This window comes from Piliocolobus tephrosceles, chromosome 12 (assembly GCF_002776525.5).
Source record: "Piliocolobus tephrosceles isolate RC106 chromosome 12, ASM277652v3, whole genome shotgun sequence".
Taxonomy (NCBI): Eukaryota; Metazoa; Chordata; class Mammalia; order Primates; family Cercopithecidae; genus Piliocolobus; species Piliocolobus tephrosceles.
The window spans coordinates 80672511-80687124 of record NC_045445.1 but is presented as its reverse complement, the minus strand read 5'-3'; the positions used below and the strand labels follow the sequence as shown (position 1 = coordinate 80687124).

The window sequence follows — 14614 nt, the reverse complement described above, 5'->3', positions numbered from 1 at the left end:
ATCCTTTCTGGGTAGGTTACTCAGGTAAGGCCATTAACAGCAGAATTAATATTCCAGAGAAGTAGTTGAAGAGCTATAAAAGAAATATTTAAAATAGAAAAGTATAGTATTTCTCTCATAAAAGGAAAGAGGTACGAATCTTAAGTTGTTTATTCACTTCTGGGGTCTCTGAATTTTCTTTAAGTTAATAGTCTTTGATGGGGAAGAAAAGGTTTCTTTCAATTCTGAGCTATACAATATGAGTCATAGAACTCAAGGCAAATAGGCCAAGGACCAAACACAAGTAGGTTCTTATTTTAATGACTACCATTATGAACTCTGGTTTACTAGAGTAAGGTTATTTCTCTGGTCAGGTTGGTAGCTCTAACTAGCAGAATTTTGCATTTATAGATATAAACACTGCTACTGAATTAGAGCTTAATGGAATCTTTTAAAAGTCCTATTTATTGAGAAGTCTGTTTAACAATGTATCTTCCTTTAGGTGAAATTACTAAGTTGAATAGTTGAATATTCTTAATAAAACGTGATTGTTTTTCAAAACTTTGAACTGTCAACTTCACCCATCTACATTACAAGCACTTTATATATGGTTTTCTTATGTGATATCTATTGATAATCAGATATTTAGTAAAGAATACTTTCTGGCTGTTAGGGCTATAAAGTGATAGGTAGGATGAGAATTAAGAAGTATCGGCACAATTCTAAATTTCTTCATTTGAACTTCACATATGTCATGGAAGTTCAGAGTGGGCAAGTAGTTGGGTCATCCTGAAAGATTTGAGATTTCAGAGTGGTACCCTACTATTTATCAAAACCTCCCTTTAACCAACAGCAAGGCCATAATTGTTAGTGTCCTTTTCTCTCAGAATCCTTAACTATAAATGCTCCCAAAGTTGTCAACAGAGACTTTTAGGTAACATTAAACATTATTAAGACTATCTCAGATTGCATTCAAATATATTTTACTTAGAGAGCAAATAGGTTAAACTTAGGCTGTGTAATATGTCCTGCTTCAGATGATAAAACTTGGGAATTAGCAAACCCTCCCTTTCGCAAAGCAGCCTCCCTTTCCCATCAACCTTCATGGGTATATGTGTGTGTGGCCCAGGGATGGGGTAGTGGTGGGGTCAGGTTTAGGCCTTCACATACATAAAAAATATAGTATACCTCTATCATCTCTATACTAGGACTATAGGCTTCCATTTGAAGGAGGAGGTATGCTTACCAGAGCAATGTTGATAATGTTCCCTTATGCTGGTCAAAACAGGGCTCTACTTGTGATACCAACTCTAGCAGCTCCCATGAAAATTATGGAAAGCCTTTGGGAATTAGTGGCCCTTGACCTTAGAATTGAATGATCTAGGGAGATCTCACTGTGAAATCTGTCATTTATATAAAATGGAACTTGAGATCTTCCGGTGTTAGAAAATTTTCATGTAAAGATTCCATGTCCAGTCTATTACAAAAAGAAACTCTAAGCCAATTTTTAAATGAAGGGGGTATGTTCAAGCTTAAACTAAAACCATTAAGTTCCTGCCTGATTAGCTGGCAAAGTAAAAAAGGCTACAGCAGAGGAAAAACCATTTTAGAAAGGAAAAGAGGAAGAAAGAAAGGGAGAAAGGGAAGAACTAAGGAAGAAAAGGAAGGAAAAGGAGAAAAGGAAGAGAAAAGACAAGAAAAGGAAGGAAGGAAGAAAAGTAAAGGAAAGAAGAAAGAAGGAAAAGGAAAAAGGAGCAATTCATGAGCAAACTAGAAATTGGGTGGCAAATAAAAATGAGAGCATCTTATAAGTGAACCAGCAATAAGAGGTCCTTTACATATCACAAGTAAGGAGTGAGTCAGAGAACCAGAGGGGTCATGAAATAAAAAGGATGAAAAGGGGCCAGGCAAGGTGGCTCACACCTGTAATCCCAGTACTTTGGGAGGCCGAGGTGGGCAGATCACCAGGTCAGGTGATCGAGAACATAGTTGCTAACATGGTGAAACCCCGTCTTTACTAAAAATACAAAAAAATTAGCTGGGTGTGGTGGTGGGCGCCTGTAGTCCCAGCTACTTGGGAGGCTGAGGCAGGATAATGGCGCAAACCCGGAGGTGGAGCTTGCAGTGAGCCTAGATCGCATCACTGCACTCCAGCCTGGGCAACAGAGCGAGACTCCATCTCAAAAAAATAAATAAAATAAAATAAAAGGATGAAAAGAAGATAGTAGATAAATTGAATGACTTTTTATAAAAAATTAAGCCATTCCTATGTGTAATATATCTTTTGAGGTTGGCAGAAGGGTCAGAGGTAACAATGGCAAATGTGCAAGAGACTGTTTCCAAGCCACACACCAGAAGTATTCAAAAGCATAATGCCTGGGACTGAGTGATCTAGTTACCAGGGCTGGCCCTCTGCAAAACTCTTGGCAAAGATCGCTGTGGTTTTTGGTACCCCTTTCCCTCTACTGCTCCATTATGCAATTCCTCCTCCTCAGAATACTCAGGGAGCTCATGCTCTGACCTCTTCACAATTCATTGTCAAGAATGGCACTGTGAAGGTACACCTCATCTCTACTACAAGTTTTTTTTTTTTTTTTTTTTTTTTTTTAATTAGCCAGATGTGGTATTGTGTGCCTGTTTGTCCCAGCCACTTGGGAAGCTGAAGCAAGGGGATCACTTGAATCCAGGAGGTCAATGCTACAGTGAGCCGTGACCACCATTGTACTCCAGCCTAGGCAACAGGGGAAGACTCTGTCCACCACCCCAAACAAGAAAGACTCTGTGAAACTATGGTACAGCAGGGGTGAGGATGAGAGGTTGTGCCAAAATTTCATTTTAAGGACTATTTCTAATTGTAGAATAAAAGTATGTTTCCTGTTAAAGGAATTTCAGGTATTAATCTAACAGATGAGAGAGATGGTTGGGCCAGGAAGCCTTCTTGGTACCCTTAGAATCACAGGTGCCTTCACATAATGCCCTGACCAGACTTGACTTCTGAAGGAAAGCAAAGGAAAAATGTTATTACACCTCTAATGAAAACCCGGAACCTGTTATTCTGGATGATCACTGTGTGGCTTGCATTGCCAGTGTGGGTCCACAGGCAAAGGGGCCCTCGGAACTATCAACTGATGAGTGTCTGGTTCTTTAGTAGGCAAGCTGGAAGAATTTTTAATAAATGCTAGCCTCCTGTACACAAAAGCCATCAGTCTATTGGGATGCGAGTGGCATCATGCTTTTTGTAAAGGGAAATCATGTGTAATCTTCTACAGATCTTTTCCTTGGGGCTAAACTTACTTTAAAAATGCTTCTGATTAGGTTTGATACCAAGGCTATTTTTAAACACGAATTACCATGGGATTTAAAATTTTTTTTATCATGTAGTAGGAACTGGTCTACAGAAAAAAAAAAAAAAGAGAAAATATAGGGTAGAAACAGATATTTTTTTCTGACTGAAGAAGGATAAATAGTAGACTTCCTTGGGGTTGGGCACTGGAAAATCCTCAAGCCTGCAGATAATACTTAGGTTTCCCAGGCAATGAAATGCCAAGTTGATGGGAGATAAAGAAGATCTCAGGAGGTTTTATGATTGGCAGATAACCTTCAATAGGGGCATATGTAAGGTGATCCATTTAGGGATTTGTAAGGGGTACATGTAAGGTGATACATTTAGGGTGATCCATCTAGGGAGCAGTAGATATTACAAACTACACTTGCACGATGATGAGTGCTGACCTTTCAATTAAGACCCAGGATAGGGCTCTAGGAAACACTGTGGACAGTGCACTGAAGAGAACAACCTAGTTTTGTTATGACAAAAAAAAAAAAAAAAAAAAAGGGCATCAAAATCGGGCACTGTTAAGAAGGGTATTAAAACAAAAACAAAATAATTCTCCTTTTACATAGAACTGCAGGATATCTTTATTGGTAAAGTTACATAAGCAGCTCCGATCTGCACATCTCAAGAACAGAAGAGAGCTTAAGGGGAACAAAGAAGGGCAATTAAACCATTGATGGCAGGCTCCAAAAAAAAAAGGTTTTTTCAGTATGATAATACAGAGGTAGCCAGGAGACATGATCAAAATTATGAAGAGGCTTATGCTGCTGAATAACTGAATGATGACTTGGCTCACCAAATCTTTTGAGCTAAGAGGCACTTTTGAAGCATAAAGTTTTTATTTTTTAATAATTCTGCTTTGTTTATACAACTGCCAGTGATGATAGCCAGTGCAGGCAGGCTCCTTTGGGAAGAACCTCCACCAGAGGTTGGGAGAAATACGAGCTAAATTGGGGAGGGATCAAGAGTACCTCAATTCCCATTACTTACTTTCGGTAATGTTGACTTGCTGACTTCTAGTTGGATTTGCTTTCTCTGCCACCATTTGTGCCTGACCAATCTCAATTTTTATGAATATGAGTTTAGCACAACCTCCCACCCCCATTCCATAGGGCTTTTCAACTCCAGTGGTCCACATATTGGCACCAATCTGTCTGCCTACGATTGTCCGTAACTTTAATCCTTAGCCATGGTATAGAAAGAGCAGGTATCTGACTCCAATTTTAACACAGCGGATAGAATGTAAGAATGCATGATGAATAATAATAGTCAGTTCTCTAATATTTACACCAGTAGAAGAAAGCACAGGTCTCCATAATGAACCCTGACAACTGAAATGAACCCTGTCAGGTTGATGAAATAACAGACGTGCAGGTTTCTTTAACTAAGAAAGTAGCAAATAAGGGATTCTTCAGGATAGCCTAAAAGCTCTGCTCTTGGGATGGCCTTAATCATATTGAGTAGTGGGTAAGATCCAACCTGGAGCATGGCTCTGGTCCAACTGCTTGGCTCTGTCATACAGTGGATAGCTACTGATCAAATAGGCATAATGACCAGTATACAAAAGCTTTATAGGTATGTAGATGTTTTCTTTTACATTGTGCTTGTTTACATTGTGAGATGGGGGCCATTTAATCCTACAGAACTGCAATCTACTTATTACTGGCTCAGTGTTACTGCCATACCTTTCACAGATCTGGTAATATTTTTCATCTTGTATGCCATCCTGAATGGGCACATTTACACTGTAGTACCGCCCCTTCCCTAGGCCAACATCAGACACGTCACCTGTTCCTATAAAAGAGAAGAGCACTATGATCAGTTATTAGGAACATGAGAACCCAGAAAACTTAAAGGATTTCCTGATAGGAATTCAGAAGACTGAAAAGATCAATTAGGAGAACAATCCTGAATGAATTAGTGATAGTTTCCAGGGAAAGAAATTAAGAAAAATAATATAAAGAAGTAACTGTTGTAAACAATCTTGGAGAAGCAGGCAAACCATAAGGAAACTGAAAAACCTTAGTTTTCATCTTACTGGATCAAATGAAAAAATAAGAGATTAACTCCTTTGCTTGGCTTCATGCTTTTTAGGTTGACATAATATCAACTTATCACTGCAATTATTCAGGATGTTAGGAGTTGCATGGGGTGTCTACTACTGTAGTAAGCATAACTGATCTGTTGACAGCCCATAAAAATCACCTGGAGAAAGAAACAACTTTAATGTCATTCTTCTTGTTATTGTCACCTGAGGTAACCTGTGTTAAAATTTTGCATAGGACTGTAGCAATAAGGCATTAACAGCATGGAACTGTCCAAGTGTAAGAAATGTATAGAAGAATTTCAGTATTTAGTCATCAAATGTAATACTGAGTTTATGATCACTTGCCTGGGAAAAATCCCGGGGAGAATTTATGCAGGGACACGGTCATGACTTTGGAGGTGAAACTGAAGGCATCTTCTACACCTAACAGATAAAGAAACATCAAAATAATCACTTCGCATATGGCATTCCTATTTTCAACATCTGAAAATCTAGAGCAGCTGTGAGAAGTAGGGTAGATGAGAAGGCAGCAATACAAAACTAACAAGCTGAGGAATAAAAGTAATACAAACCTCTGGTCTCTAACCTCATAATTATAAGATGAGGTAGAACTTTGGCCCCGAGTGAAGTTTGGGGGTTCCTTTTCAAACTCATGGAAAACTATAACTGGACTTCCTTTTCCAAGCAATGGGATGTCTGGGCTCTCTTTGACAACCTGTTCTAAAAAGTAGGGAAGGGCGAGAGCCTAGAATTGAGGCATTATCAACAGAATTCAATAAGGGAAACTGGCACCATCTTACAAGTTGTATGTTTTGTTTTGTTTAAGTGGTTATAGTTAAAGTCTTGGGATTTTTTCCAAAGATGTGCAATGTGATAACCCTTTGAAAAATATGAACAATACAAATATTAGCCATTATATACCAAAAACATAATTATAAAGTGCCTCTCTATAATGCAGATTTGGTTATAAATAAGTAACTTATAGTACATCTTTCTGGCTAAAACATGGAAGGCTGAAAACGGCCGTGACCTTGTCTCCTAATAGCAGCCTCATAACAGTGTTTTAAAACCTGAAGAAAGACGGGGGAAAAACTTTTCAAGAAAGGGGTCTGTTTTCCATTTTAACTTAGTTAGTAAACAATTAGAGGCCTGGGAGATTAAAGCTGGGATTTAAAGTAACCCTCACAAGCCTCTACGTATACAGGTAAACACACTGCCCACCTCCACCCCTTTCCTCTCACATACAGTCACACTATGTTCAGATAATCAATCTGTAAAATGGGAGGACTATTAGCAAATTCAGGTACTGTCTTCTTTCTTACTTCAAACAAAAATTGTTTCTGTATTTATTTAATGTTTTCAGTCTTCACTACAGCCCAACAGTGACTTAAAAAATATATTAACTCTATTTTTATATAATAGGTATGTTTGAATTTCCCAAGCCTTATGTTTTGCCCTAGGGAGGCAGTTAAAACCAGTTAAAGGCTCTAGGCAAAAAATATGAAGTAAACAAAATAAAACAAACAAAATAAATGAAAATAGTATTTCAACTTAGAAATGAAGTCTTAAACAAGGATAATTCATGAAAATCCTGATTATCAATCAATCCAGAAATGTACCAATTTACACTTGGACCAGTCATGTATGAGAGTTCCCAAACTATTGTTATTCTCTTTAATCTTAGGCAGAAAGAATGGTCTTGCTCTAATTTGCTTTTCTTTGAGTATTAGAGTGTTGAGCACCTTTTCATAAGTTTAGTGGCCAGTTGTATTTCTTCTCATGGGAAATACTACTAGGCACAGTTATAAAATCATACTTAAAAAGGAGGTGAACACAGATAGGAGGAAGCTATGGACTTGGTGGGAAAGAGGAGAGTGGTTAGGTAGATGAAAGAAGGCAAGGATGGGGTAGGGGTGGCCAGTGAAGCCACTACAGGATGCTAGTCATGGAATCATGGAAGATTTAAAATAAACCAAATGCGTAAGAGTTTGGGGGTGGGGCAGGGGTCACTGTAAGGGAGGTGCTAAAGAGGGGAAATAAACTGAAATGAAACACACCATAAAAGTTGGCTAAAACAGGAAACTCTGAAGGGTGTAGAAATAACACTGCAAATGGAAAGAATGGTTTCAGGTGACAGTTTCGGTTCATTCTTATATGGTTCTGTAGAGTTGATTGTATTCTTAAACTCTGATACTAATAGTCTGAATTTCATAATCATTTATTGATCAAATATTTTAATGAGCCACTACTATATGCATAGTACTGTTGGTTCAAGGCATTACATAAAACAGGAAGAAGTAAACAACTTGATCTCTGCTCTGAAGGAACTTATAGTTTCTATGGGAAGAGAAGACACAGACACATTAAAAAATTAATTAAAAATACAAGGCACTATGTAATGAAATATCAAATTGGTGGTATGAACAATACAGGACTTGAGAGGAGGGGAAGAACACTTGAGCGGGAGTGGTCAGGGCAAATCTGCTACTGTTGGAACTTGAATAAATGGGTAGAACTTGGGACAGTTGAAACAAAACTAAATTAGGAAAAAAAGGAGGCAAAGTCAGGGAGGTGGGAATAGTGAGACGTGTCTGGGAACACTGAGCCATGTCATAAATAGTGAGACATGTCATGAATAGTTAGACATGCTCATTGAGTAGTGTAGCCTGGACAGCAAGTAATGAGAGATAAGGGTGGAAAGATGAGGTGAGGCCTATTCAAGGTAGGCCTTGAAAGACTGGATAATGACCATGGACCTTACCTTGAAGACCACTGTATTTCAAAGTATGGCCTACAGAACAGCTGAGGTATTAAAACGTAGTTTCTTTGGTTCCTTGCCAGACCTACTAAATCTGAATATCTGGTGGATATGGCCCAGCAATCTGCATTTTAAAACAAACTTCCCTGGGTCATCCTGACGCACTTTCAAGTTTGAGAACCATTGCTGTAGGCCGGGGTCAACGAACTAAGTGGCTAAATAGTAAACATTTTCGGCTTTGCAAACTACTCAATGTCTCTATTGCACATGCACACACATATGTACACACACACAGACACTTTTTTCAATATATTTTCTCTTTTATAACCCTTTAAAAATGGAAAAGCCATTTAAAAAAATTTTTTTAAGAGACAATGCCTTGCTCTGTCGCCCAAGCTGGAGTGCAGTGGCACGATCGTAATTCACTACAGCCTCGACCTCCTGGGCTCGAGCAATCCTCCTGCCTCAGCCTCCTAAGTAGCTAGGAATATAAGCACACAACACCAAACTCAGCTAATTTTTTTCGAGATGGGGGTTTCACTTTGTTGCCCAGGCTGGTCTCAAACTCATGGTTTCAAAGAGTCCTCCCACTTCAGCCTTCCAAAATACTGGGATCACAGGCATGAGCTACTGCACTTGGCTGGAAAAACCATTTTTGACCATTCTTAGCTTACTGGCCATACAAAAATAAGCCAAAGGTCAAATGCTACCCCTTGTTATAGGCAATAAGGAGTCTCTGAAGGCTTTTGAGCAAGGCTATGTTTTGCACTGGTTGAGCATTCAGATAGTCAGTGAAAATGGTTCTCAAAGTAGTATATTAGTGGTTTTAACCTCTCTTCTCTCTGTCATCGTTTAATTTTCTGTCATCATTCCACGGTAGCATCCATGCAGATGAAGCTCTCTGGAAAGGTTCCCTCAACGATTTCATCCTTCTTTCTCTGTTTTGGCAGCGGAGCTGACCCTAACTTCAGACATATAATATTCTTTTCCTCTCTATGCCTTGATTATGTTAGTTTGTCTCAAAAAAAAAAAAAAAAAAAAATCCCTGGAAACAGGGAAATGGCAATCATTGATGTGAGGGAGGAGTATTTTTAAGTAAGAATTTATGGGATAAGTGTTCTTAAATAAATGGAAATACTACGTGTCCCAGACAGGATTTCTTAAAGAAACAGAATGTGGCAACTGTCACTGGAGCTCTACATTCTAGATGGAAAATACATAGGATGGTCAGATAAGTCCTGTCAGTGGAGTCTTCTAAGAGAGGATTAATGGGTTAAGGCAAACTGTTAAGCAATTCTGCTATTAAACGTTAGGGAAGATGTCCTGTTTGTACGGCACTAAATATTTTAGCAATACAAAGAAACGACACAGATTCTGATCACTACACGAGTTGGCAGCCTATTGGTGAAAAAATTCAGAATGTTAGCCCATCATATGCCCATTCTATCTTGAGAAAAGCATCAATGAAAAGAGACAAGACTGTCATCTCTATAGATTCCCTTAGAACCAGTGGAAATGGCCTGAGGGAGGTTACTGAGCACTGGAGTAAACATTAGGTAAGATTTTCACTTCTTAACATTCTCTATTAGTTCTAGAGGTTTGCTAAAGGAGGAGAGAAGAGAGGAAATTACAGGAGCCTGGCTTGGGCAGCAAAGCAGGAATTGCATCAATTAGAGGAATCACTACACTACCTACTTTAAATTCTCAATTAGGAAAATTTCAATTATAGCAGACATTTCTACCAGTTGCCTAGAAGCAGCTTAACTGATAAAAACCTGCTGTCTTAGCAGCAAAGCATCTTTAAAACCAAAGGGCTTACCATCTCCATGGTGTAGATCCAAATCCACGTAGAGAATACGCTCAAATTTCCGTCGCAATCGTAATATTCCCAGGACAGCATCATTGAGATAACAAAAACCAGATGCTTCATCTCTGTAAGAAAACAAGTTGCTATAGCCAACAGCCAAAAAGCAATCCAAGGGAGTCTTTACAGCCAAGGATCTAACCCTTGAGATCTAGTCCCCTAAAGTTCCCCCTTCTTTTAAGAAAAACAAAAATCCATCTACAAAGATTATAAGTAAATGATCCAGAATGATCAGGGAATGAAGGGTTTCAGTAAAGTAAATATTCGGGTAAACTGGTAACATTTTCCATTCATGATCCCAGATTTTCAAAGCATTAGAATATTATAACTATATTGAACAACAGAGAACCACCTTTCCCTGGATTTAGGAATCACTTCAAAAAATGTGTATACCCTGGGGTCATCACGAGGAACACTGGTAATCACTTACAGGGCTTTAAGAAAGCTAGAATCTAGAAGAGGCCTTAAAGACAATCTTGCTCAGCCAGATGTTAGAGATTGTATTCTCTGTACTGACCCTATGACATAACCTAGAATGTTTAAAAAGTTAGTTTTGGCACTTGCTGCTCATAAAAGCTGAGTGTAGAACATACAAATGCATAATCTCCTGGGCAGTATAATGTGGTTGCCTGTCTGTAAATGCAGTTATTACAATGAAGAGTGAAGCAGTCTTTTCTAAAGTTGTTTTGTTTTCTTCACTAAAATTGTCTTCATTGACTTCACTGGTGTCCTTTAACTTTTGTGCTATCAGTGATATTGCGTCACTTTAACCCCTTGTCAAGGTTAAACTGCTCTTTTACTACACTTCCATCAAGCCTTGCTGATTAGATGTAAAATAACATTCTTTATCATCAAGAGTGTATTATAAGTTATTTTTAAGGCCTCATCCTAAATGCTTAATTTATTTTGCTTCCACAGACACTTCAAATATCCAGCCCATTTCTTCTGAGTTCTCCTTGAGATTGCATAGGCATAAGCAACAGTTAAAATGGCATCTTTGCTACTATGAGACTGTAAAGCTCTTTGTAGTGCCTACACAATGCATAAACTTCTTCATGAAATCTCTTCCATAATAACATTTCATATTCTAAATAATGCCCTGGTTCACAGGCTGAATCAATGACATGTACACTGGCAAGCAGAAGGTTGGTAAAAATATCTTTAGACACTGACTCTGCTTCATGATGGTGAACTCAGCAATCATCTAGCCAAAGAATAGCTTGGCCTTAGGTATGCAAACAGGTAGAGACCAACTAAAGAAAAAGATTTTTCCATCTATGAATTCTCTTTAAGTAAGGATTAAATATGTGATTTTGGAAGTTCTTAGATGCGAATGCTATTTTTCAATTATGAAAAGTTGACATTTTGTAAGTTTACTGCCTTAGCACATTAAAAAAAGAGATAATCTGTCATCCTTTTGAACATCAATAACTTTTAGGTAGATGGGACAGAACACTAAGTGCTAGGCAAAAAGAGGAGAGAGATGTGGAGGAAGAGTACAAATCAATACAAGACATACTTCCTTTCCTCACAGAACTTACAATTAAATTGGGGAGATGAGGCATAAAACAAACAAAAAAGGCAACCAGAAATCATACGGCACATAAAGGAGAATACAGAGAAAAGCTACAGAGAAAATTGACAAAGTATACTCTTCTCATTGATAGCATTGAGATTTGCCCGAGCCCTGTGTTTTTGCAAAAACAGTGATGGTTAAGAAACCTTACACCCTTTTGTGTTATCAGAAATGGCGAACTGCAAAGGACCACACTGCCCTGGCATATTCTCTCTCTCTCTTTTTTTTTATACTTTAAGTTCTAGGATACATGTGCACAACTTGCAGGTTTGTTACATATGTATACATGTGCCATGTTGGTGTGCTGCACCCATTAACTCATCATTTACATTAGGTATATCTCCTAATGCTATCACTCCCCTCTCCCTCCTCCCCACAAAAGGACCTGGGGTGTGATGTTCACCTTCCTGTGTCCAAGTGATCTCATTGTTCAATTCCCATCTATGAGTGAGAACATGTGGTATTTGGTTTTCTGTTCTTGCGATAGTTTGCTGAGAATGATGGTTTCCAGCTGCATCCATGTCCCTACAAAGGACACGAACTCGTCCTTTTTTATGGCTGCACAGTATTCCATGGTGTGTATGTGCCACATTTTCTTTTCTTTTCTTTTTTTTTTTTTTTTTTGAGACGGAGTCTTGCTCTGTCACCCAGGCTGGAGTGCAGTGGCCGGATCTCAGCTCACTGCAAGCTCCGCCTCCCAGGTTCACGCTATTCTCCTGACTCAGGCTCCGGAGTATCTGGGACTACAGGCGCCCGCCACCTCGCCCAGCTAGTTCTTTTGTATTTTTTTAGTAGAGACGGGGTTTCACCGTGTTAGCCAGGATGGTCTCGATCTCCTGACCTCGTGATCCGCCCATCTCGGCCTCCCAAAGTGCTGGGATTACAGGCTTCAGCCACCGCGCCCGGCCATGTGCCACATTTTCTTAATCCAGTCTGTCACAGATGGACATTTGGGTTGATTCCAAGTCCTTGCTATTGTGAATAGTGCCGCAATAAACATACGTGTGCATGTGTCTTTATAGCAGCATGACTTATAATCCTTTGGGTATATCCCCAGTAATGGGATGGCTGGGTCATACGGTATTTCTAGTTCTAGATCCTTGAGGAATCGCCACACTGTTTTCCACAATGGTTGAACTAGTTTACAGTCTGACCAACAGTGTAAAAGTGTTCCTATTTCTCCACATCCTCTCCAGCACCTGTTGTTTCCTGATTTTTTAATGATTGCCATGCTAACTGGTGTGAGATGGTATCTCATTGTGGTTTTGACTTGCATTTCTCTGATGGCGAGTGATGATGAGCATTTTTTCATGTGTCTGTTGGCTGTATGAATGTCTTCTTTTGAGAAGTGCCTGTTCATATCCTTTGCCCACTTTTTGATGGGGTTGTTTGTTTTTTTCTTGTAAAATTGTTTGAGTTCTTTGTAGATTCTGGATATTAGCCCTTTGTCAGATGAGTAGATTGCAAAAATTTTCTCCCATTCTGTAGGTTGCCTGATCACTCTGATGGTAGTTTCTTTTGCTGTGCAGAAGCTCTTTAGTTTAATTAGATCCCATTTGTCAATTTTGGCTTTTGCTGCCGTTGCCTTTGGTGTTTTAGACATGAAGTCCTTGCCCATGCCTATGTCCTGAATGGTATTACCTAGGTTTTCTTCTAGGGTTTTTATGGTGTTAGGTCTAATATTTAAGTCTCTAATCCATCTTGAATTAATTTTCGTATAAGGAGTAAGGAAAGGATCCAGTTTCCGCTTTCTACTTATGGCTAGCCAATTTTCCCAGCACCATTTATTAAATAGGAAATCCTTTCCCCATTTCTTGTTTTTGTCAGGTTTGTCAAAGATCAGATGGCTGTAGATGTGTGGTATTATTTCTGAGGACTCTGTTCTGTTCCGTTGGTCTATATCTCTGTTTTGGTACCAGTACCATGCTGTTTTGGTTACTGTAGCCTTGTAGTATAGTTTGAAGTCAGGTAGCGTGACGCCTCCAGCTTTGTTCTTTGGCTTAGGATTGTCTTGGCAATGCAGGGTCTTTTTTGGTTCCATATGAACTTTAGAGCAGTTTTTTTCCAATTCTGTGAAGGAAGTCACTGGTAGCTTAATGGGGATGGCATTGAATCTATAAATTACCTTGAGCAGTATGGCCATTTTCACAATATTGATTCTTCCTATTCATGAGCATGGTATGTTCTTCCATTTGTTTGTGTCCTCTTTGATTTCACTAAACAGTGGTTTGTAGTTCTCCTTGAAGAGGTCCTTTACATCCCTTGTAAGTTGGATTCCTAGGTATTTTATTCTCTTTGAAGCTATTGTGAATGGGAGTTCATTCAAGAACTGGCTCTCTGTTTGTCTGTTACTGGTATATAAGAATGCTTGTGATTTTTGCACATTGATTTTTGCATCCTGAGACTTTGCTGAAGTTGCTTATCAGCTTAAGGAGATTTTGGGCTGGGACGATGGGGTTTTCTAAATATACAATCATGTCATCTGCAAACAGGGACAATTTGACTTCTTCTTTTCCTAATTGAATACCCTTTATTTCTTTCTCTTGCCTGATTGCCCTAGCCAGAACTTCCAACACTATGTTGAATAGGAGTGGTGAGAGAGGGCATCCCAGTCTTGTGCCAGTTTTCAAAGGGAATGCTTCCAGTTTTTGCCTATTCAGTATGATATTGGCTGTGGGTTTGTCATAAATAGCTCTTATTATTTTGAGATACGTTCCATCAATACCGAATTTATTGAGAGTTTTTATCATGAAGGGCTGTTGAATTTTGTCAAAGGCCTTTTCTGCATCTATTGAGATAATCATGTGGTTTTTGTCTTTGGTTCTGTTTATATGCTGAATTACATTTATTGAGTTGCGTATGCTGAACCAGCCTTGCATCCCAGGGATGAAGCCCACTTGATCATGGTGGATAAGCTTTTTGATGTGCTGCTGGATTCAGTTTGCAAGTATTTTATTGAGGATTTTTGCCTCAATGTTCATCAGGGATATTGGTCTAAAATTCTCTTTGTTTGTTGTGTCTGTGCCAGGCTTTGGTATCAGGAGGATGTTGGCCTC

The 14614-nt window shown here is 38.9% G+C and overlaps 1 protein-coding gene across 3 annotated transcripts in view; it reads right to left on the bottom strand.

Annotated features, from left to right (window-relative positions):
- The window catches only part of HDAC8 (histone deacetylase 8), a 265909-nt gene that overhangs the window by 163019 nt on the left and 88276 nt on the right, over positions 1-14614 (bottom strand). For all 3 annotated transcript variants that reach the window (XM_023202115.1, XM_023202116.1, XM_023202117.1), the window contains exons 5-7: positions 9938-10050; positions 5706-5783; positions 4999-5107 (exon numbers count right to left, since the gene is read on the bottom strand). In XM_023202115.1, the coding sequence (XP_023057883.1) occupies positions 4999-5107; positions 5706-5783; positions 9938-10050 (300 nt within the window). The remainder of the gene's footprint in view (positions 1-4998; positions 5108-5705; positions 5784-9937; positions 10051-14614) is intronic.